At 46.6% G+C, this 25381-nt stretch overlaps 2 protein-coding genes and 1 pseudogene across 10 annotated transcripts in view; 1 reads left to right on the top strand and 2 right to left on the bottom strand.

Moving 5' to 3' along the window:
• The window catches only part of MUTYH (mutY DNA glycosylase), a 36172-nt gene extending 15118 nt beyond the window's left edge, over positions 1 to 21054 (bottom strand). For 2 of the 8 annotated variants that reach the window (XM_063939417.1, XM_063939419.1), the window contains exons 1-4: positions 20030 to 20141; positions 18561 to 18655; positions 18211 to 18329; positions 17801 to 17840 (exon numbers count right to left, since the gene is read on the bottom strand). In XM_063939417.1, coding sequence (XP_063795487.1) covers positions 17801 to 17840; positions 18211 to 18329; positions 18561 to 18655; positions 20030 to 20109 — 334 coding nt within the window. In that variant the 5' untranslated portion in view covers positions 20110 to 20141. The other 6 variants (XM_063939424.1, XM_063939418.1, XM_063939421.1 and 3 more) reach the window with 6 other exon arrangements.
• Positions 16155 to 16273, bottom strand: LOC134964647 (5S ribosomal RNA; annotated as a pseudogene).
• The window catches only part of TOE1 (target of EGR1, exonuclease), a 54384-nt gene continuing 49081 nt past the window's right edge, over positions 20079 to 25381 (top strand). Inside the window, exons 1-2 of one of the 2 annotated variants that reach the window (XM_063939426.1) lie at positions 20079 to 20280; positions 20572 to 20688. In XM_063939426.1, the coding sequence (XP_063795496.1) occupies positions 20578 to 20688 (111 nt within the window). In that variant the 5' untranslated portion in view covers positions 20079 to 20280; positions 20572 to 20577. The remainder of the gene's footprint in view (positions 20281 to 20571; positions 20689 to 25381) is intronic. The other variant, XM_063939425.1, reaches the window with a different exon arrangement.

Below are 25381 nucleotides of genomic sequence, written 5' to 3'. Positions count from 1 at the left end.
TCATTAAGGTAGCGCACAGCACTGCAGCTGTGCGCCATTGCTCCCCAGGCACACCACATACTCCGGTCACTGATGGGTGCAGGGCGCTGGGGGGGGGGGGCGCCCTGGGCTGCAATATAAGTACCTTACTTGGCAAATTAACACATAATATAGCCTTTAAGACTATATATGTGTAAAATCCCCTGCCATAACTGTATAAATAAGCGGGAGAAGCCCACCGGAAAAGGGGCGGGGCTATCTCCTTCAGCACACTGGCGCCATTTTCCCTCACAGCTCCGCTGGAAGGATCGCTCCCCAGGCTCTCCCCTGCAGTTCCAGACTACATAGGGTAAAAAAGAGAGGGGGGGCACTAAATTTAGGCGCAATCTGTGATATATAGGCAGCTATAAGGGGTAAAATCACTGTGTAGTGGGTATCCCTGTTTTATATAGCGCTCCGGTGTGTGCTGGCATACTCTCTCTCTGTCTCCCCAAAGGGCTTTGTGGGGTCCTGTCCTCAGTCAGAGCATTCCCTGTGTGTGTGCGGTGTGTCGGTACGGCTGTGTCGACATGTCTGATGAGGAGGCTTATGTGGAGGCGGAGCAGGTGCCGATAAATGTGATGTCACCCCCTGCGGGGTCGACACCTGAGTGGATGGATATGTGGAAGGAATTACGCGACAGTGTCAACTCCTTACATAAAAGGTTTGACGACATATCAGATGTGGGACAGCCGGCTTCTCAGCCCGTGGCTGCCCAGACGTCTCAAAAACCATCAGGGGCTCTAAAACGCCCGCTACCTCAGATGGCAGACACAGATGTCGACACAGATACTGACTCCAGTGTCGACGACGATGAGACTAGTGTACATTCCAATAGAGCCACACGTTACATGATTACGGCAATGAAAAATGTGTTGCACATTTCTGATATTACCCCAGGTACCACAAAAAAGGGTATTATGTTTGGGGAGAAAAAACTACCAGTGGTTTTTCCCCCTTCTGATGAATTAAATGAAGTGTGTGAAGAAGCGTGGGCTTCCCCCGATAAGAAACTAGCAATTTCTAAAAAGTTACTAATGGCGTACCCTTTCCCGCCAGAGGATAGGTCACGTTGGGAGACATCCCCTAGGGTAGATAAAGCGCTCACACGCCTGTCAAAGAAGGTGGCACTACCGTCTCCGGACACGGCCGCCCTAAAGGAGCCTGCTGATAGGAAGCAGGAGGCTATCCTGAAGTCTGTTTATACACACTCAGGTATTATACTGAGACCAGCTATTGCTTCAGCATGGATGTGCAGTGCTGCAGCTACGTGGTCAGATTCCCTGTCAGAAAATATTGATACCTTAGACAGGGACACTATATTGCTAACCATAGAGCATATTAAAGACGCAGTCTTATACATGAGAGATGCACAGAGGGATATTTGCCGGCTGGCATCTAAAATAAGTGCAATGTCCATTTCTGCCAGGAGGGGTTTATGGACTCGGCAGTGGACAGGGGATGCAGATTCTAAAAGGCACATGGAAGTTTTGCCTTACAAGGGTGAGGAGTTGTTTGGGGATGGTCTCTCGGACCTCGTTTCCACAGCGACAGCTGGGAAGTCAGAATTTTTACCCCATGTTCCCTCACAGCAAAAGAAAAAGGGATTTTTGTTTACTTACCGTAAAATCTCTTTCTCTGATTCCATCTGGGGGACGCTGCGCACTTACTAATGGGTTAGAGTGTGTGGGATGGGTGTGTGGGATGGGAGTTTGGCACAGAACCTATAGAAAACTAACTCCTCCCCCCTCTAACCCCTCCCATCTCCAGCCTACCAGCAGATTACCTCAGTTAACGTTAAGCAAAGCCGGAGGAGATAGAACAGAATGTATCCAATAAACCAGACAAAAAAATACGGGAGGGATCGCAGCGTCCCCCAGATGGAATCAGAGAAAGAGATTTTACGGTAAGTAAACAAAAATCCCTTTTTCTCTTTCATCCATCTGGGGGACGCTGCGCACTTACTAATGGGATTTTCCCAAGCAAGCTGATTAGAGGAGGGAGACACAGACTGCATAGCAGTCTGCAAAATCTGACGCCCAACAGAGGCAGTCTCCAAACCAAAGGTAAATGGTAGAACTTCGTGAAGGTATGCACGGACGACTAGGTCGCCGCTCTACACAGCTGTTCGAGAGATACACCACCGCGAACAGCCCAAGAGGCTCCAATAGCTCTAGTCGAGTGAGCCCTTAAGAAAACCGGAAAAGGCAACGCCTAAGAAACATACGCCTGCCGAATAGCAGAAGTAAACCAGCGCGCCACCGTGTTCTTAGAGGCTGGCCAGCCACTCTTGGGTACAACAGACAAAACCCAACAAGGTAATACGAAAGGCATGAACGACAACCAATAAGGCCGTGTCGACCTGCCCCGGACGAGACCGGGACGACACAGGAAGCACAAAAGGCTGAAGAGGAAAAAACAAATATAACTTGTGGTTTGTAGTTAAAACCACCATGACTGCATAAACAAAAGGCAAGAGGTGTAATAGACTAAGGACTCCAGCTGAGTGACTGTTACAAATGTACAAAACGACGACGTGTTCTGGACACTGCAATTGGTTAGTGAGCCGGAAACGTAGCAGGGCTTGATGACACTGTTCTCCACAATCACGCCAGCACAGTCAGACGAATCAAAATCCCGGTGATGTTGCAAAGGTTGAATATGGAGAGCCGGCCGAAAAGGCACCCTGTAAGGAGCCCTGGCCTGAAGCATTGCAGAGTAGAGTCAACAGTCAAATCTAGAGCAGATTAGGAAGACCGAAAGAGTCACCGGTCAAATGTGGTGAAGTACTCACTAGATTTTGCCAGAGGCAGAATAAATATGCCAGATGAAAAATTATAAGGAACTGACACGACTTCCACGATTGCCACAAGCGGATCCCCAGAGTGATCACATTACCAAGGAAGCCCTGAGGTCTATGAAGGCTAGTCACAGAGATACACCAAAATCCAGGAATACTCGTTGATCTTACATACTTCAAGGTAAGACTAGCCTGACGACCCAGGAAGGCCACTTCCCAGATGCCTATTTTGTAACTGGAGATGACCGATATTGTCGGAACCCAAATTTTCGCCCTCTGCATATGTTAGATACTGTTCCGATGGCTCTCCAGCTTTGCATGCAACAGCACAAGTTGATATAGTCTACAGTGGAAAAAACCTTGTAGATTACATTGAGCTGGAGTCAAGGTGTTGTGGATCGCCTATAGACCGGAAGTGACATCACTACCTTGGACTTTAGTGTCATTGAAAACGCCAGAGTTGAAACCAAAGACCGTAACGTCTGAGCCTTTTGACTGTGGTTATGACCCTCTATGTCGATACAGAATGAAGTCCTATAGATCAGATTTTGATCGTGTAGTCCACGAAAACATAGACCAATTAAAATATTTTTGTACTTGAAATGAGAGACCGAACTGTGGTTTACGTAAACTCAATCCTGGGAGTAATAACATTGTGTAAAGTCACCACTGTCCTGCAGAGAAATGGTATGCCGCGGAGTACTGACCCCTGTGGAAACTGCAGAAGAGTCTATTCTGGTCAGGAAATCCTTGACTCCGCCAAAGTTCGAGATACCTGGGATCGAAAAGAAGACCCCTGAATATCATCCTCTGCGAAGGAAGAAATGTATGACTAAGCGTGCATGAGACAGATCTCTTTTTGCAACAACTGACCCAAGAAGTCAGCGATGGGAAAATAGCATAAAAAAAAAAAAATCCCCAAGACCCTGATGATGGGAAAAGGATTGTACTGAATACTCCTGTGGTGCATAACGAACACACTGCAATGATTAGAGCCTGTCTCTTGGATGAAACTTAAACAAGAGGGGCACTAAAGAATCCTGCTTGGTACGTGTTCTCCAAGATTCAGAATATATGTCCGTGATACAAATTCAGGACATCCAACGTACCAGTGGACTCTGAAAAAGTTGCCCCCCCCCCACACTGGGAACCAGACTGCCCGACTCCGTGATCCCTGTAGAGGACACATCAGAAGTCCGTGTTCTAGGCGGACAAATGCCTCCCAAAAGAATACATATTCCCCTGACATATATGTTAAAACACACATTTCTCAGCTATTATACTGAGGATGAGAACCCACGACCTGTTATACTGTAGGCATACACCTTACCAATAGAGATATTTGCTCTTGCCTGCAAAGTACGCTTTAATCTGGAAGCAGAATTTCACGATTTGCAACCAAAATGAATATAAGGGTGTCATAGCCAGGGAAAAGATGTAACAGAGTAGACAGGGAATAGAGCTTCAGAGACCAAATATGTCAAAGGATAATTTGAAAAGGATCAGCTGACACAAGAATGGACAACTTGCATTATGCAATCTGCCACCGGTTTAAAGATTCATGCATTAGCCAGGAGAGGGCGTAGGAATATTCCTGTCAGAATGAATTCACATACAGTACGTTAGTAAAGACAGTCGTCCTAGGCTTTCCCCTGATGGATGCGTGCACTAATTATTAGTGGAACCTTCATCAGGTTAGTGTCTTCATCAACAAAAGGATAAAGAAATATTGTCTCTAATAATGAGACACCAAAATCGAACCGACAACAGTGTGTACTGGAGACAGACACATTTCCCTGGAAATATAAACCTTTGCATCAGGTGTGGAGTCAGACTTCCATCAACATTCTCGTGGAGGAAGAGGTGGAAACTAAAATTCAGTAGATTATTTCATATTCCTATCCTGAAGGATCCTCCCTGACAGGATTTCTCTCACCATTTTCGTTAGACGAAGCCTCAACACGTGGGCAGAATCAGGAACGAAAAATAGGGAGGCGCAGGACTCCGCCAGTTGGCGGTATACCCTGAGGACGCAATGATCCTACCGAAGAAAGTCATGTTAGACAGACACCAGGCAGTGTAAAACTAAACCTTCCTCAGAAGCGACCCTAACTATTGAGCTTATAACCACTTGGACATAAGGATTTGCCTCTGAAGTAACTAAGTTATATTGTCTGTCAGGCACCAGGCTCACTGCACAGTATGAGCTGATTAAGGAGCGGTGAACTGTGTTCAGCCATTTGGCAAATCATAAGTACCTAGGGTACAAGAAACAGAACTAGTCTGTCTTGTGTGACATAGTTCCACATTTTATGTTACATATCATTAACATTTTTAACCAAGACTAGTGATTAAGTAGTAAACAGAGTACCAAACCCATTACACTGTTATAGTTGAAGGTAAGGTAGACTCTGACAACATCGGTATTTGTGGCTTAGTCCTGGAACCCCAATAAAAACCCTGCAAGCACAGGGATATACATATATACATACATGCATACATCCTCACACAGTTCGTGCATATATCGAACTGGAAGGAGGCAGGTTCAGGGACAAAACATAAGGAACATTTTCTTTCCCCTTTTTTTTTTTTTTTTTTTTTTAAGTAGTGAATAAGTGGAATAGTCTCCCAACAGAGGTGGTAGAGGTTAAGACTGTAGAGCAAATTTAAACCTGCTTGGAATATGCATAGATTTTTATGTAAACAAACTCCTGGCCTCAGTGCCATGAGGGAGCAATGCCAACCACTACACCATCTGTATTACTCTGGATTGGGGCGTCTCTGGCCCACGGAGACATAGAATGATTCCTGTAACCTCCCGGCTGCTCCTCAACTTTTGTCCCGGAGCATTGTGTACCTGGGTCCATGCTACCATTTAGGAAGACTGGAGTCACACTGGGAGCATGTAATTAATGTATACGGGAATCAAATTATACAGTATTAGGCCACAAGGCTATTGGAGCTTCTGTGTAGTAAACTAATGAACCTGCTGTTCCTTTAAGAGATTTACTGACCATGGAATAGTCACAACCCAAGCACAATATGCCTTACTACTGCTCCTCTTGACTCTGTGTGCTGTGGTCCAGAGCTCTATAGATTGAGGTATAGCCCTTTTATAAACATAATGTCTATATTAGTTAACATATAATCCCCACCTGTGTAATAAACAGGGTGAGATAAATAAAAACCTTATAACCGTGAAACTACTAATACATAGTAGACAAGAAACAAAACTTTATTTCTGATTTTACTCAAGACACTTCTCTGTTCTGATCCCCGCCTGTATAATAACAGGGTGAGTTAAGATTTTGTCACAGATTCTCCTCAGGGCGTTGTGCAGTGTTCCCTGATGAGACAGCACTGATAGGGAATGCACTAAAATGTCACCCGCTGCTCGAGTCCACCCCCACAGACAGTGATGGGCGGAATAGTAAAGACTGCCACGCGGGAAGCTGGCATCCATAGATCAAAGTCGCTCCCACAGAATGAGGTGGACGGGCATCAATAACTGGCTGAGCGGGAGAATAAGGCGGGAAGTGCTTACTTCCCCCTCTGGCTCCCGCCGCGGCCAGCCTGTACAGTTCCTTTCTGCAACATGACCCCGGCGCCTGTACCAGAGACGCGGCTTCCCCAGCGGCGGAAGCGGGAAGGGCTCACATCCCCCTTAGAACCGCTCCGTCTAAATAAGAGCACGCTGCCTTCCTGGCAGCAGGGACACTTTCAAACAGCGTGCACAGTTAAGCAACCCTGTCAGGCCTCCTTACAGCGCCGTAACAGACACCCGCCCGCGGGGGGAGGGGGGGTGTAGAGGGGACAGACACAGCAATCATATAAGTACTGTCAGCGGAGATAACAGCCCAACACTGCCCAGGCAGGTTGTGGCTGTCCTACCTGAGAAGTGCCTCCTCGGAGCTCTGCCCGGCAAGAAGAAAGCCCCAGTGACTTCAGTATGGTGGCTTCCCAGAGGCTATGTAGAGTGGGAAAAAAATCCTAGCTAACCCCACTCAAACTATACTTGTCACCTGTACACAGGGACTAAGTATGGAACAAAACTGAAAAGAAATCAAAAGAAACCTAGCTAAAAACTATAGGCAAAAAAACTGTGCCTGTACTCCTCAGGCACAAAACTAAAACTGAGGTAATCTGCTGGTAGGCTGGAGATGGGAGGGGTTAGAGGGGGGAGGAGTTAGTTTTCTATAGGTTCTGTGCCAAACTCCCATCCCACACACCCATCCCACACACTCTAACCCATTAGTAAGTGCGCAGCGTCCCCCAGATGGATGAAAGAGAAAGCACCGTATTATCAGGTACAGTCCTTTCGGCCCCAGAAAGGCAAGCGGGTTAGAGGCGCGTCATTTCTGCAGAGGGAAAAAGCTGCAACATACAGCCAGTTCCCAGGAACAAAAGTCCTCCCCCGCTTCCTCTAAGTCCACCGCATGACGCTGGGGCTCCACAGGCGGAGCCAGGTACGGTGGGGGCCCGTCTCAAGAACTTCAGCAACCAGTGGGCTCGCTCACGGGTGGATCCCTGGATTCTACAGGTAGTATCTCAGGGGTACAAGCTGGAATTCGAGACGTCTCCCCCTCGCCGTTTCCTCAAATCTGCCTTGCCAACAGCTCCTCCGGACAGGGAGGCAGTGCTGGAGGCAATTCACAAGCTGTATTCGCAGCAGGTGATAGTCAAGGTACCCCTCCTTCAACAAGGAAGGGGTTACTATTCCACAATGTTTGTGGTACCGAAACCGGACGGTTCGGTGAGACCCATTTTAAATTTGAAATCCTTGAACACCTATATAAAAAGGTTCAAGTTCAAGATGGAATCGCTCAGGGCGGTTATTTCAAGCCTGGAGGAAGGGGATTACATGGTATCACTGGACATCAAGGATGTTTACCTACATGTCCCCATTTACCTTCCTCACCAGGAGTACCTCAGATTTGTGGTACAGGACTGTCATTACCAATTCCAGGCGTTGCCGTTTGGTCTGTCTACGGCACCGAGGGTATTTACCAAGGTAATGGCCGAAATGATGATACTCCTTCGAAAAAAGGGAGTTTTAATTATCCCATACTTGGACGATCTCCTTATAAAGGCGAGGTCCAGGGAGCAGTTGTTGGTCGGGGTAGCACTATCTCGGGAGGTGCTACAACAGCACGGTTGGATTCTGAATATTCCAAAGTCACAGCTGGTTCCTACGACACGTCTGTTTCTGGGGATGGTTCTGGACACAGACCAGAAAAGGGTGTTCCTCCCGGAGGAGAAAGCCAAGGAGTTGTCGTCTCTAGTCAGAGATCTCCTGAAACCAAAACAGGTCTCGGTGCATCACTGCACGCGAGTCCTGGGAAAAATGGTAGCTTCCTACGAAGCAATTCCATTCGGCAGGTTCCATGCAAGAATTTTTCAGTGGGATCTGTTGGACAAGTGGTCCGGATCCCATCTTCAGATGCATCGGCTGATAACCCTGTCTCCAAGGACCAGGGTGTCTCTGCTGTGGTGGCTGCAGAGTGCTCATCTTCTAGAGGGCCGCAGATTCGGCATACAGGACTGGGTCCTGGTGACCACGGATGCCAGCCTTCGAGGCTGGGGGGCAGTCACACAGGGAAGAAACTTCCAAGGGCTATGGTCAAGCCAGGAGATTTCCCTACACATAAATATTCTGGAACTAAGGGCCATTTACAATGCCCTAAGTCAGGCAAGACCCCTGCTTCAAAACCAGCCGGTACTGATCCAGTCAGACAACATCACGGCGGTCGCCCATGTAAACCGACAGGGCGGCACGAGAAGCAGGACGGCGATGGCAGAAGCCACAAGGATTCTCCGATGGGCGGAAAATCACGTGTTAGCACTGTCAGCAGTGTTCATTCCGGGAGTGGACAACTGGGAAGCAGACTTCCTCAGCAGGCACGACCTCCACCCGGGAGAGTGGGGACTTCATCCAGAAGTCTTTCAGCTGATTGTAAATCGCTGGGAACGGCCACAGGTGGACATGATGGCGTCCCACCTCAACAAAAAGCTAGAAAGATATTGCGCCAGGTCAAGAGACCCTCAGGCAATAGCTGTGGACGCTCTAGTGACACCGTGGGTGTACCAGTCGGTTTATGTGTTCCCTCCTCTTCATCTCATACCCAAGGTACTGAGGATAATAAGACGAAGAGGAGTTAGAACTATACTCATTGTTCCGGATTGGCCAAGAAGAGCTTGGTACCCAGAACTTCAAGAAATGATCTCAGAGGACCCATGGCCTCTGCCGCTCAGACAGGACCTGCTGCAGCAGGGGCCCTGTCTGTTCCAAGACTTACCGCGGCTGCGTTTGACGGCATGGCGGTTGAACGCCGGATCCTGAAGGAAAAGGGCATTCCGGAGGAAGTCATCCCTACGCTGATTAAAGCTAGGAAAGAAGTGACCGCAAACCATTATCACCGCATATGGCGAAAATATGTTGCGTGGTGTGAGGCCAGGAAGGCCCCAATGGAGTAATTTCAGCTGGGCCGTTTTCTGCACTTCCTACAGACAGGGGTGACTATGGGCCTAAAATTGGGTTCCATTAAGGTCCAGATTTCGGCTCTATCGATTTTCTTCCAGAAAGAACTGGCTTCACTACCTGAAGTTCAGACATTGGTTAAGGGAGTGCTGCATATTCAGCCCCCTTTTGTGCCCCCAGTGGCACCTTGGGATCTCAACGTGGTGTTGAATTTCCTAAAGTCACATTGGTTTGAACCACTTAAAACCGTGGATTTAAAATATCTCACGTGGAAAGTGGTCATGCTGTTGGCCTTGGCTTCGGCCAGGCGTGTGTCAGAATTGGCGGCTTTATCATGTAAAAGCCCTTATCTGATTTTCCATATGGATAGGGCGGAATTGAGGACTCGTCCCCAATTTCTCCCAAAGGTGGTTTCAGCTTTTCATTTGAACCAGCCTATTGTGGTGCCTGCGGCTACTCGTGACTTGGAGGATTCCAAGTTGCTGGACGTAGTCCGGGCCCTAAAAATCTATGTTTCCAGGACAGCTGGAGTCAGAAAGACTGACTCGCTATTTATCCTGCATGCACCCAACAAGTTGGGTGCGCCTGCTTCAAAGCAGACTATTGCTCGCTGGATCTGTAGCACGATTCAACTTGCACATTCTGCGGCTGGACTGCCGCATCCTAAATCTGTAAAAGCCCATTCCACGAGGAAGGTGGGCTCTTCTTTGGCGGCTGCCCGAGGGGTCTCGGCTTTACAACTTTGCCGAGCAGCTACTTGGTCGGGGTCAAACACATTTGCTAAATTCTACAAGTTTGATACCCTGGCTGAGGAGGACCTAGAGTTCGCTCATTCGGTGCTGCAGAGTCATCCGCACTCTTCCGCCCGTTTGGGAGCTTTGGTATAATCCCCATGGTCCTTACGGAGTTCCCAGCATCCACTTAGGACGTTAGAGAAAATAAGATTTTACTCACCGGTAAATCTATTTCTCGTAGTCCGTAGTGGATGCTGGGCGCCCGTCCCAAGTGCGGATTGTCTGCAATACTTGTATATAGTTATTGGTTAACTACAGGATTATTGTTGAGCCATCTGTTGAGAGGCTCAGTTATATTTCATACTGTTAACTGGGTATAGTATCACGAGTTATACGGTGTGATTGGTGTGGCTGGTATGAGTCTTACCCGGGATTCTAAATCCTTTCCTTATTGTGTCAGCTCTTCCGGGCACAGTATCCTAACTGAGGTCTGGAGGAGGGTCATAGAGGGAGGAGCCAGTGCACACCAGGTAGTCCTAAAGCTTTCTTTAGTTGTGCCCAGTCTCCTGCGGAGCCGCTATTCCCCATGGTCCTTACGGAGTTCCCAGCATCCACTATGGACTACGAGAAATAGATTTACCGGTGAGTAAAATCTTATTTTATATCACACATATATTATAATGGCTATAATGACCCTTATATCACACATATATTATAATGGCTATAATGACCTTTATATCACACATATATTATAATGGCTATAATGACCCTTATATCACACATATATTCTAATGGCTATAATGACCCTTATATCACACATATATTATAATGGCTATAATGACCTTTATATCACACATATATTATAATGGCTATAATGACCCTTATATCACACATTTATTATAATGGCTATAATGACCCTTATAGCACACATATATTATAATGGCTATAATGACCCTTATAGCACACATATATTATAATGGCTATAATGACCCTTATATCAAACATATATTATAATGGCTATAATGACCCTTATAGCACACATATATTATAATGGCTATAATGACCCTTATATCACACATATATTATAATGGCTATAATGACCCTTATATCACACATATATTATAATGGCTATAATGACCCTTATATCACACATATATTATAATGGCTATAATGACCCTTATACCACACACATATTATAATGGCTATAATGACCCTTATATCACCATATATTATAATGGCTATAATGACCCTTATAGCACACATATATTATAATGGCTATAATGACCCTTATATCACACATATAGTATAATGGCTATAATGACCCTTATAGCACACATATATTATAATGGCTATAATGACCCTTATATCACACATATATTATAATGGCTATAATGACCCTTATATCACACATATATTATATTGGCTATAATGACCCTTATATCACACATATATTATAATGGCTATAATGACCCTTATATCACACACATATTATAATGGCTATAATGACCCTTATATCACACATATATTATAATGGCTATAATGACCCTAATATCACACATATATTATATTGGCTATAATGACCCTTATATCACACATATATTATATTGGCTATAATGACCCTTATATCACACATATATTATAATGGCTATAATGACCCTTATATCACACATATATTATAATGGCTATAATGACCCTTATATCACACATATATTATAATGGCTATTATGACCCTTACATCACACATATATTATAATGGCTATAATGACCCTTATATCACACATATATTATATTGGCTATAATGACCCTTATAGCACACATATATTATAATGGCTATAATGACCCTTATATCACACATATATTATATTGGCTATAATGACCCTTATAGCACACATAGGGGCTGATGTATTACCTGGAGAAGGCATAAGGAAGTGATAAACCAGTGATATGTGCAAGGTGATAAACGCACCAGCCAATCAGCTTCAATATGTAAATTAACAGTTAGGAGCTGATAGACGCACCAGCCTAATCACCTTGCACATATCACTGGTTTATCACTTCCTTATGCCATCTCCAGGTTAATACATCTGCCCCATAGTACAACGGGGATCATTCCGAGTTGATCGCTAGCTGCCGTTGTTCGCTGCGTAGCGATCAGTGAAAAAAACGGCTAATCTGCGCATATGTATGCACCGCAATGCGCACGCACGTAGTACAGGTACGAAGTCCATTCTGGTTTTGCACTGGTTCTAGCGACGATTCCAATCGCACAGCCGAACGCAAGGAGATTGACAGGAAGTGGGAGTTTCTGGGTGCCAACTGACCGTTTTCTGGCAGTGTTTCGAAAAACGCAGGTGTGGCCGGGCGTTTGCTGGGCGGGTATATGACATCATTACCGTGTCACTCGTCGCAGCAATCATCGCACAGGATAAGTAACTGCAGGACTGGTCTTGTTTTGCACAAAATGTGTTTGCAGGCGCTCGGCTGCACAGGCGTTCGCACTCCTGCAAAGCGAAAATACGTTCCCTCGTGGGCGGCGACTATGCGTTTGCACGGCTGCTAAAAACTGCTAGCGAGCGATCAACCCGGAATGATCCCCAATGGCTTTAATTGCTCTTATAGCACACATATTATAATAGCTATAATGATCTTTAAATGACACACACTGTATTATAATAGCTATAATGATCTTTAAATGACACACACTGTATTATAATAGCTAGCCCGAGAAATCATGCAGAATCATTATTTGAATGTCAACAGTATATTATGAGTGCGCTGGGTTTGTGTTACCGGTGGTCACACTACCAGCACCTGGATCCCAGGCTGTTAGATGGCCGGTGAGGGGGCAAGCACAACAAAGCCCCTTGTGGGCTCGCTGTACTTTCCACGGGTTCTCTTCACACTCTAAGGGTGTCGTGGATACTCACGAGTGGTAATAGTCCCTGTTGGTCGGCATGCCGACCGGCGGCAGTCAGATGCCGGGATCCCGGCGTCGGTATCGTGAGAGACCGCCGGTCACATAAACGTATCCTGTTTTGAGATGCTATACACTCTTCCCCCTCGTTCTTCTCTTTCCCTTTTCCACTCCCCTGGGAACATGCCTCCCACACTTAGGGGGTCATTCCGAGTTGATTGCTCGCTAGCAGTTTTTAGCAGTCGTGCAAACGCTATGCTGCCGCCCCCTGGGAGTGTATTTTAGCTTAGCAGAAGTGCGAACAAAAGGATCGCAGAGCGGCTGCAAAATAATTTTGTGCAGTTTCAGAGTAGCTTCAGACCTACTCAGCGCTTGCGATGACTTCAGACTGTTCAGTTCCGGATTTGACGTCACAAACACGCCCTGCGTCCGCCCAGCCACGCCTGCGTTTTTCCTGGCATGCCTGCGTTTTTTCGAACACTCCCTGAAAACGGTCAGTTGACACCCGGAAACGCCCACTTCATGTCAATCACTCTGCGGTCAGCAGTGCGACTGAAAAGCTTCGCTAGACCCTGTGTAAAATTACATCGGCTGTTGTGAAGGTACGTCGCGCATGCGCAGAAGTGCCGCTTTTTCACTTAATCACTGCGCAGCAAACATTTTTATCTAGCGATCAACTCGGAATGACCCCCCTAGTCATTAGCTCTTCAACTGCACTTTATTTAAGTCACATTAATTAATTAGAGATGAATTGTTTCTATTGGGAATGTGTCTTGGTGTGTGCTGCTTATCATCACTGGGATTGATGTACTTTATTTGAACTCGTTCACTTGTTACATGTGGCGTTTAATGGTCTGATTGTTTTTTGTTGTATTTTTTCTTCTATGCAAAACTCAATAGAAAATACATTAGTGAACACAAAAACTGGATACATGAAGTACACACAAAGCAGCTCTGTTGTTACAAGACAGTGGTCTCTAGAGCAATGTCAGCCGGAGGACTTGCTGCTGTCTCGGGGGAAGAGTGCCAGTGTCACTTCTCCACTGTTTCCTAAACACAACCAAGTACAGAGGCTTTAGTGGCTCACAAGGAACACTAGGGCTGCTGTGTCGGCTGCTGTGCCGGCAGCTGGGTAAAAGGCAAGAATTAACTTAAAGAGGTTAAAGCTAAGAAAACAGGTACCTTTGAGAGATGTCCTTTCCTACCCGCTGATGCTTGTGCTTGGTTAGAGCATGGATTTGGAATATCAAACCTATTATTTAAGTTATTTAGACAATGGGCCTAATTCAGGCCGATCGCTGCTGTGCGTTTTCGCACAGCGGGCGATCGGGTCTGAACTGCGCATGCACCGCAATGCGCAGGCGCGTCGGCCTGCAGCGCCGGGGAGTGCCGGGCAGCGACGGGATGGTGCGAACAAAGCAATCACACCGGTGATCGCAAGGTGACTGACAGGAAGAGGGCGTTTGTGGGTGGCAACTGACCGTTTTAGAGGAGTGTCCGGAAAAACGCAGGAGGATCCAGGTGTTTGGAGGGAGGGTTTCTGACGTCAGCTCCGGCCCCGATCATTGCACTGGAAGTGTAAGTCCTGGGCTGTGCATAGACTGCACAAACTTTTGTTTGTACAGCTGTTTGCACATGCGATCGCATCCCTGCACAGTGATTCCCCCTCTCCTGTAGGCGGCGACTACCTGATCGCAGGGATGCAAAAAACGCACCCTAGCGATCAGGTCTGAATTAGGCCCAATGTTCATTAGTTTATTAGACTTGGGATATGCCAGATCATCTCAGTCTCAGCCCCGCCATCTGCTCTGGCTTACCCCACCCCCTCTCTGCTGTTTCCCACCACCCACCCACTCCCTTGAGGCTCCAACCTGAGTCCCCACCCCGTCACTCAGTATCGAGTTCCCAGCACCCATCCCGGTCACCCCCACCATTGCTTTGTCCAGCCCCCACTCATCCTGGCAGTCAGTCTACCTCTCCTAACTCTGTCCCATCTCCCTCGCAGCAGGAGACGTTGATGTGCACACCCAGGATTCCATTTGGTCTTGGTGTATTACACAAAACTGGTGAATCCTTACACCTGTTATTGGGTCATTCTGACCCGTTCGCTAGCTGCATTTTAACGCAGCAGAGCGAACGGGTCCCTACTGTGCATGCGCTGGCGACGTAGTGCGCCGGCGCATGCGAGGTGGCTGAAGGCCGTAGCAGGGATGCGATCGCCTCTGTCTGATTGACAGGCAGAGGCGGTCGCTGGGCGGGAGGGGGCGGAACGGCGGCGCTTGGCCGCCGTTTTGTGGGTTTGGTCCGGCCAACGCAGGGTTTGACCGGACCGAACGGGGAGCGGGCAGCAGCGGCTGCGTGACGTCACACACAGCCGCTGCGGGCCGGGGAGCGATGAGTAGCTCCCGGCCAGCACGCTTAAGCTGCTCTGGCCGGGAGCTACTCTTAAAGTGCAAAGGCATCGCCGCTGTCATGCGAGGCGGACTGGCATGCGAGGCGGACTAGCCCTTTGCTGGGCGTCCCCCCGCCTGTCAGGGAATAAGATCATAGCTGTGCTAAATTTAGCACAGCTACGATCAACTCGGAATGACCCCCATAAACTGAAGTTACAAATACTGACTACGGAGCGCTTTAGTGATTCGGTTCCAGCTGCATGAATAAGCTACATCTCAAGACTACAGGGGCAGTCCATGTACTCAGTAAGGAATTGGGTTAAGGATGCCGCACAGGACTAAGTGATGAAAATTAAGTATAATTTTTAAAGAAGTTTCCAAGATAACCGACCAACCAGAAAGTAATTCTGGAATTTATCACCATCTACCATTAAAAGAGAATTTCTATAAGTAGATGTTAACGGTGATTGTCGATGGTGCTCCCATAGGTCCAATACGTATGTAGTAAGAGGAAGAGAAACAAGAAAAAGTGACCTTTTTTGGGAGCACTCCCACTTGGAAACAAATATGATTTGAGTAATAATCAATAATGTAAGCATGAGATAGTTAAAACGTAACCTTTAATTATATTAAAATAATATATAGGTACACCGAAAAAAATAGGAATGTTGTAAAACTAAGAAGTGGCTATACAATGTGAGCCACCTGGTAAAGCTAAACTGTGAAAATATTGATGAATATGAAAGGCATTATTTAACAGGCCCACCAGGCACAGGTATATAAAGTTAGTGCAATAACCAATGTAGTGCCGTCAAAAAACCTACAACACCTGGTATTCCTTAGTGGTCCACCACCTAAGTACTGACCAGGCCCAACACCGTATTGCTTCCAAGATCAGACGAGATTGGGCATGCGTGGTGTGGTATGGTAGTAGATTGAAATTGATGAGGCAAATTCTACAGCTGATATGTAGCTAGTAGAAAATTATTGGTAAGCACCTTATTGCTGGAATGACCAAATAATCTCTGGCTAGAGAGAAAATATATGTTTGACCGTCATTGCACCGAATTGTAACCCAAATATGTAGGTATACGTAGGTTTAAATCATGTGGTCAATAATTTTTTGGCCAGCAGGAAATGCCTGTATATTTCTTTGTGTGCTGTGCAGCACCATTGAACGTGGGTTTCTGTAATGGGTGAGGCAGGTATAAACCCTGTTATGCTGATGACATGCCACAATATTTATATGTGATCCAGAGAGAAGCTATCTCTGTTGTTAACTGGATCTCCCTGTTAGACATTGAATGGAAAAAGAGATTATTGTGACGGTCATATTTTGAACATCAAAGCATAAATCTATGTGATATTTTGTACAATGCAAATAAATCTGAAAAAGACGATCTGGAAACTTTCCACTTGTCTCCTACTGTACCATAACAGACAGTATAGGACAGAGGATGGAAATAAACCGAAATAGAAATCTATCAGCTTGAGGAGAAAAGAGACAGACTTGAGAAGTGGACGAGATGTATCACAGTCTCAATTGTCCACATAAAGGCTAACTATTACAATAGTGCCTGACAGGATACAAGTACTGTCTTTGAAACAAAATTGTTACACCAATAAATATTTTGCATGTATCCACAATGTATCTGCAGTGTATCTGTCTATATTGTGACAGAAAAACACTGAAAAGAAGCCAAAAAAAACCCAAAAAAACACACAAAGAAAACACATAAAAAACACATGCTAGGTATAATTTACAATGTAATGCATAATAGCTTTTTGATTTGTGTGAAAACCTGCATGTGAATAGGTGCTGAAAAGGTCAGCAGTGAGACAGGGACAATCTCTTTAGTAGTCAAAGTCCTAATAAATAACAGTTTGCTCCTGATTATGTAATATCAAATGCATAAAGACACACAAGTGTCAGTTATCACCATCTGTTAATGCAAGCACCTAGAAAACATGAGCGATAAATAATGCTTTGTAATTGGCATGGCATTGCCTAAAGAGACCGATGCACATTATTGTTAAAATTACATGTGTGCATGTGTGGATAGCGGGAGACAGAAGTTCGAGTGGGATGAAGAAAATACTTATGTTATGCCCCGCTCGTGATGCGCCGCTGGCCGCTGAGCTTCAGGCGTCTGTGCGGCTTATCTGGTCTCCTCTCCTGCCGGTCTCCGGTCACGTGAGCGCGCTCATCGTGACCAGGTCCACCTCCTGTTAAATAATGCCTTTCATATTCATCAATATTTTCACAGTTTAGCTTTACCAGGTGGCTCACATTGTATAGCCACTTCTTAGTTTTACAACATTCCTATTTTTTTCGGTGTACCTATATTTTATTTTTATGCAGTCCATGTACTGTCAGCATCCAGATATATTCGTTTTCATACACAGACAACAAGATGAATCAAAATGAACTGTGATTATTTCATAAACAAGTATATATCTCACCTGAATACGCTCTGCGGTCCAAGTCACATTCTGTACTGGCCTGAAATAAACATACTGTAGTTACTGACTGGTATTGCCCCGAATGGGAAATATCAATCTTAGTAATCTATGCTATATAATAAAAATAAGGCCTGACTCAGAGCCGCATTGCATTTGGCTCTGAGTCAGGCCTTATGGGTGCAATATATTGGTACAAGGTATTGTGCGGGTCACCTCTGGTGCAATATATTGGTACAATCAATGCAATGGTTTCTGTATCGGTGAATCCCATGGACTGAACAGTGTTGGGGTGAAGAGGCCATTTTGTGTTTCTTCAGGCACTGCATTCTACATCAGACATTTTGTGTTACAGTGAGAGAAGACAGTGATGTGCAGACAGTTGTCAATAAAAGATGACCAATATAACATACCAGCCTCCTCCACGGCAGGTCTCGCTTAGATTGGTCATACCAAGACAGCAGACGCGTCCTCAGAGTGTCAGCCTCCAATGAGGAGAAGGAGTGATATGGGGAAAGCTGGAGTGGGGAGTCTACAACAAAATATGTACAATGAAGGACCTGTCTCATCTGAGGTCAGCCATCACTGAAAATGGCTGCTGACTTAGTAGCTATCGCAACTTTACATTGAGGAGAAAATAGATGTAATAGGCTATTTCTATGACACTGATCCATGCAGTCCTGCCTCCCCCTCCCCCCTTACCCCTCTATGCCAGACAGACCCTCCCCACACACCACAGAAAGATCCGATCTAGCCCACTCACCCAGTGTGTCAGTTGCAGGCTGTTTATTCGGGGATATTGGCACCTTCTTTGGGCGATTCTGTGTGCCACGTATTACTCCTGATCTGCCCATTCTGCTGAAATGAAGAACTTGTTAGTATAATATTTGATACTGTATAACCATCGTTATCCCCAGTGTATGTATATTATATATCTGATATTACATACACATCAGTATCCCCAGTGTTTGTATCCGATATAATATCTGATATTGTATACACATCAGTATCCACAGCGTCTGTATGATAATATAATGGGGGTCATTTCGAGTTGATCGCTCGCTAGCTACTTTTAGCAGCCGTGCAAACGCATTGTTGCCGCCCACTGGGGAGTGTATTTTTGCTTTGCAGAAGTGCGAACGCTTGTGCAGCAGAGCGCCTGCAAAATCTTTTTGTGCAAAACAAGACCAGCCCTGTAGTTACTCTTTGTGTGCGTTGATTCTAACGACAGAGGGACGGCTTTTGACGTCACACACCCGCCCAGCGTTTGCCCAGCCACGCCTGCGTTTTCGCCGATACACCTGCATTTTTCCAAGCACTCACTAAAAACGGTCGGTTGCCACCCAGAAACGCCCACTTCATGTCAATCTTCCTGCGTTGTGCCGTGCGACTGAAAGCTTTGCTAGAACCTGTGCAAAACCACAAATGACTTTGTACCCGTACGTCGCGCGTGCGCATTGTGGGCCATATGCATGCGCAGAAATGCTGATTTTTAGCCTGATCGCTGCACTGCGAACAACGGAAGCTAGCGATCAACTCGGAATGATCCCCAATATCTGATATTGTATACATATCATTACCCCCAGTGTCTGTATATAATATTTGATATTGCATACACATCAGTATCCACAGCGTCTGTATATAATGTCGGATATTGCATACACATCAGTATCCACAGCGTCTGTATATAATGTCGGATATTGCATACACATCAGTATCCACAGCGTCTGTATAATATAATATCTGATATTGCATACACATCAGTATGCCGAGTGTCTGTATATAATAATAGTTACATTCAGATCAATCTCTCCAGTGTGTGTGTATATACAAGTATCCCCAATGTATGTATATAATAATATATCATTATATCCAGTGTTACATGCAGATCAATCGTTCCACTGTGTATGTAAAATAAAAATAACAATAATAATAACAACGTTACATAACATACAGATCACAATCTCTCCAATGTGTGTGTGTGTGTATATGATATATGTGATATCACATACACATCTGTACTCAGTGTGTGTATGTGATATATCTGATATCACAGTATAGCTAGTGTCTGGATATGATAAACACATAACAATATTTCTATCACATACACATTACAGTGACAATATCCCACTTAGGATTCTGGGTAATGGACGTAGTACAGCGGTGACGTCACGCACTGAGGCCAGAGATATAAAAATAACGATTCTATTCCACACCGGCCTCCACACTCACAGTCCAATCTTCCAGGCCCCGCCTTTCACCTCGCGCCTCGTAGCTGATTGGCTCTTGGCATTAGGAAGGCTGGCACGCATGTGTGACTGACATGTTACTTCTCCAATAGACCCTCCCCAAAGCGACTCGCGCAAAAGCGCACACTCTAGACATGTGATGACGTCAGTAGTCTGTGCCGGAAGTGGTGCCCTGTGTTGCATGGGGTCCTGATCACGAAGGTAACATAGACACAACCGTGTTGCATGTAGCATGTAAGTGGTAATGCGCTGTGCTGCTGGGTGACGTGTATTTTGTGGTATTTGTCTATGTTGTCTGCAGTTACTTCCCCTGTCATACTATGTGTTCATCTCTCATAGTGTCACGTGACTGCTCCAGGTCTATAATATGATTATTATTATTATTATTATTATTATTATTATACACCTGTAATAACATCTATGCTTTCCAATCCGATCACTAAGTCTATGGGCATGTGTTGGGTTCTCTCTCTCTTCTCCATTTATCATCTGACTGTAAGTGTCGTTTTCTTTCCTCCTGACTAGGTGACGATGACGAGTCTGAAGGTCCCAGTGATCGATGTTCACAATGATAATTTTGGTGTTTTCTGGCCTTCAATGCTGCTGGCGATGAAGACGTCCACCTTCATAGCTGTTGATACTGTACGTGAGACGCCAGTAAAATAACTGCTTTACTCCTCTGCTAGATTTTCAGTAATGTTTTTTTTGCTGGACAAATATGTACTATTATTTGCACAATGTATGCCAAAATCACTAAGAGTCATATAGCTCAAGTGTACTGCATCACAGCACAGTCCAAAAACACAATACACCATAATACATAAATCAGTAATATATTATACTACAGTACAGGGTATTCGAAGCGGGGAGATGCTAGAACCAAGTTTAAGAAATTACCTCTGGGGGTGTGGCTTGGTGAGCTGAGGAGAGGACGTGCTCGGGCAGTGCTCCTCTGTAAAACAGCGGCCTTTCTCTAAAGTCCTAGTGGATGCTGGGGACTCCGTAAGGACCATGGGGAACAGACTGGCTCCGCAGGAGACAGGGCACTTTAAGAAAGAATTTGGATACTGGTGTGCTCTGGCTCCTCCCTCTATGTCCCTCCTCCAGACCTCAGTTTGAATCTGTGCCCGGACGAGCTGGGTGCTACTTAGTGAGCTCTCCTGAGCTTGCTATAAGAAAGTATTTTGTTAGGTTTTTTTATTTTCAGAGAGATCTGCTGGCAACAGACTCTCTGCAGCGTGGGACTGAGGGGAGAGAAGCAGCCCTACTCACTGAAGATAGGTCCTGCTTCTTAGGCTACTGGACACAATTAGCTCCAGAGGGATCGTACACAGGATCTCACCCTTTGTCGTCCGGAGCCGCGCCGCCGTCCCCCTCGCAGAGCCGGAAGACAGAAGCCGGGTGAAAGAAGCAAGAAGACTTCAAAATCGGCGGCAGAAGACTCCAGTCTTCAAACTGAGGTAGCGCACAGCACTGCAGCTGTGCGCCATTGCTCCCACATTAAACCCACATACTCCGGTCACTGTAGGGTGCAGGGGGGGGGGGGCGCCCTGGGCAGCAATTAGGACCTCTTGGCAAAAGTTGGGCATATATACTGTTGGCCACTGTATATATGCATGAGCCCCCGCCATATTTTTACACAGAAACGCGGGACAGAAGCCCGCCGCTGAGGGGCCGGGGCTTCTTCCTCAGCACTCACCAGCGCCATTTTCTCTCCACAGCTCCGCTGAGAGGAAGCTCCCCAGGCTCTCCCTTGCAGATTTACGGTAGAAGAGGGTAAAAAGAGAGGGGGGGCACATAAATTAGGCGCAAAAACATTATATACAGCAGCTACTGGGTTAACACTAAGTTACTGTGTGATTCCTGGGACATATAGCGCTGGGGTGTGTGCTGGCATACTCTCTCTCTGTCTCTCCAAAAGGCCTTGTGGGGGAACGGTCTTCAAAAAGAGCATCCCCTGTGTGTGTGTGGTGTGTCGGTATGCTTGTGTCGACATGTTTGACGAGGAAGGCTATCTGGAAGCAGAGCGGGAGCAAATGAATGTGGGGTCGCCGCCGACACCTGATTGGATGGATATGTGGAAGGTTTTAAATGATAATGTTAATTCCTTGCATAAAAGGTTGGATAAAGCTGAAACCTTAGGACAGTCGGGGTCTCAGCCCATGCCTGATCCTATGTCGCAGAGGCCGTCAGGGTCTCGGAAGCGCCCACTATCCCCAATTGTTGACAAAGATATCGACACGGATTCTGACTCCAGTGTCGATGGCGATGATGCAAAGTTACAGCCTAAATTGGCTAAAGCCATCCGTTATATGATTATAGCAATAAAGGATGTGTTGCACATCACAGAGGAAACCCCAGTCCCTGACAAGAGGGTTCATATGTATGGGGAAAAAAGGCAGGTGGTGACCTTTCCCCCTTCACATGAGCTAAATGAGTTATGTTAAAAGGCTTGGGAATCTCCAGATAAAAAACCTGTAGATTTCCAAACGGATGCTTATGGCGTATCCTTTCCCGCCAACGGACAGGTTACGCTGGGAATCCTCCCCTAGGGTGGACAAAGCTCTCACACGCTTATCCAAGAGGGTAGCTCTGCCGTCACAGGATACGGCCACCCTAAAAGATGCTGCGGATAGAAAGCAAGAGGGTACCCTGAAGTCCATTTATATACATTCAGGTACCTTACTAAGGCCGGCAATTGCGTCGGCCTGGGTGTGTAGTGCTGTAGCAGCATGGACGGATACCTTATCTGAGGAACTTGATACCTTGGACAAGGATACTATATTAATGACCCTGGGGCATATAAAAGACGCTGTCCTGTATATGAGAGATGCTCAAAGAGACATTATCCTTCTGGGCTCTAGAATAAATGCAATGTCGATTTCTGCCAGAAGGGTCCTGTGGACTCGGCAATGGACAGGCGATGCCGACTCAAAAAGGCACATGGGGGTTTTACCTTACAAGGGTGAGGAGTTGTTTGGGGAAGGGTTTCTCGGACCTGGTCTCCACAGCTACTGCTGGAAAGTCAATTTTTTTGCCATATGTTCCCTCACAACCTAAGAAAGCACCGTATTACCAAATGCAGTCCTTTCGATCACAAAAAGGCAAGAAAGTCCGAGGTGCGTCCTTTCTTGGCAGGGGCAGAGGAAAGAAGCTGCACAACACAGCTAGTTCCCAGGAACAGAAGTCCTCCCCGGCTTCCACTAAATCCACCGCATGACGCTGGGGCTCCACAGGCGGAGCTAGGCCCTGTGGGGGTGCGTCTCCGAAATTTCAGCCACAAGTGGGTTCACTCCCAGGTGGATCCCTGGGCACTAGAGATTGTGTCTCAGGGATACAAGCTGGAATTCGAAGAGATGCCCCCTCACCGATACCTCAAATCGGCCCTGCCAGCTTCCCCCTTAGAGAGGGAAATAGTGTTAGCTGCAATTCACAAATTGTATCTTCAGCGGGTGGTGGTCAAGGTTCCCCTCCTTCAACAAGGAAAGGGTTATTATTCGACCATGTTTGTGGTACCGAAACCGGACGGTTCGGTCAGACCCATATTGAATTTAAAATCCCTGAACATATACCTGAAAAGGTTCAAGTTCAAGATGGAATCGCTCAGAGCGGTCATTGCAAGCCTGGAAGGGGGGGATTTTATGGTGTCTCTGGACATAAAGGATGCATACCTTCATGTCCCCATTTATCCACCTCATCAGGCGTACCTCAGATTTGTGGTACAGGATTGTCATTACCAATTCCAGACGTTGCCGTTTGGTCTCTCCACGGCACAGAGAATATTTACCAAGGTAATGGCGGAAATGATGGTGCTCCTGCGAAAGCAAGGGGTCACAATTATCCCATACTTGGACGATCTCCTCATAAAGGCGAGGTCCAGAGAGCAGTTGCTGATCAGCGTAGCACGCTCTCGGGAAGTGTTCCAACAGCACGGCTGGATTCTAAATATTCCAAAGTCGCAGTTGATTCCTACGACTCGTCTGCCCTTCCTGGGCATGATTCTGGACACAGACCAGAAGAGGGTTTATCTCCCGATGGAGAAGGCTCAGGAGCTCATGACACTGGTCAGAGACCTATTAAAACCAAAACAGGTGTCGGTGCATCACTGCACGCGAGTCCTGGGAAAGATGGTGGCATCATACGAGGCCATTCCCTTTGGCAGGTTCCATGCGAGGACCTTTCAATGGGATCTGTTGGACAAGTGGTCCGGATCGCATCTACAGATGCATCGGCTGATCACCCTATCCCCCAGGGCCAGGGTGTCTCTCCTGTGGTGGCTGCAGAGTGCTCACCTTCTCGAGGGCCGCAGATTCGGCATTCAGGACTGGGTCCTGGTGACCACGGATGCAAGCCTCCGAGGGTGGGGGGCAGTCACACAGGGAAGAAATTTCCAAGGTCTGTGGTCAAGTCAGGAGACTTGCCTTCACATCAATATCCTGGAACTAAGGGCCATATACAACGCCCTAAGTCAAGCGGAGACCCTGCTTCGCGACCAATCGGTGCTGATTCAGTCAGACAACATCACTGCAGTGGCTCATGTAAACCGCCAAGGCGGCACAAGGAGCAGGGTGGCGATGGCGGAAGCCACCAGAATTCTTCGCTGGGCGGAGAATCACGTAAGAGTACTGTCAGCAGTGTTCATTCCGGGAGTGGACAATTGGGAAGCAGACTTCCTCAGCAGGCACGACCTCCACCCGGGAGAGTGGGGACTTCATCAAGAAGTCTTCACGCAGATTGCAAGTCGGTGGGAACTGCCACAGGTGGACATGATGGCATTCCGCCTCAACAAAAAGCTACAGAGGTATTGCGCCAGGTCAAGAGACCCTCAGGCGATAGCTGTAGACGCACTAGTGACACCGTGGGTGTTCCAGTCTGTTTATGTATTTCCTCCTCTTCCTCTCATACCCAAGATGCTGAGAATCGTAAGAAAAAGAGGAGTGAGAACAATACTCATTGTTCCGGATTGGCCAAGAAGGACTTGGTATCCAGATCTGCAAGAAATGCTCACAGAGGACCCATGGCCTCTGCCTCTGTGACGGGACTTGTTGCAACAGGGGCCCTGTCTGTTCCAAGACTTACCGCGGCTGCGTTTGACGGCATGGCGGTTGAACGCCGGATCCTAGCAGAAAAAGGCATTCCGGATGAGGTTATTCCTACGCTGATAAAGGCTAGGAAGGACGTGACGGCTAAACATTATCACCGTATATGGCGAAAATATGTTGCTTGGTGTGAGGCCTGGAATGCCCCTACGGAGGAATTCCAGCTGGGCCGTTTCCTTCACTTCCTACAGTCGGGAGTGACTTTGGGCCTGAAATTGGGTTCCATTAAGGTCCAG

This window comes from Pseudophryne corroboree, chromosome 9 (genome assembly GCF_028390025.1).
Source record: "Pseudophryne corroboree isolate aPseCor3 chromosome 9, aPseCor3.hap2, whole genome shotgun sequence".
NCBI classification, from domain to species: domain Eukaryota; kingdom Metazoa; phylum Chordata; class Amphibia; order Anura; family Myobatrachidae; genus Pseudophryne; species Pseudophryne corroboree.
Note: the sequence above shows the minus strand (reverse complement) of the source record. Positions and strands in the feature narration are given on the sequence as shown.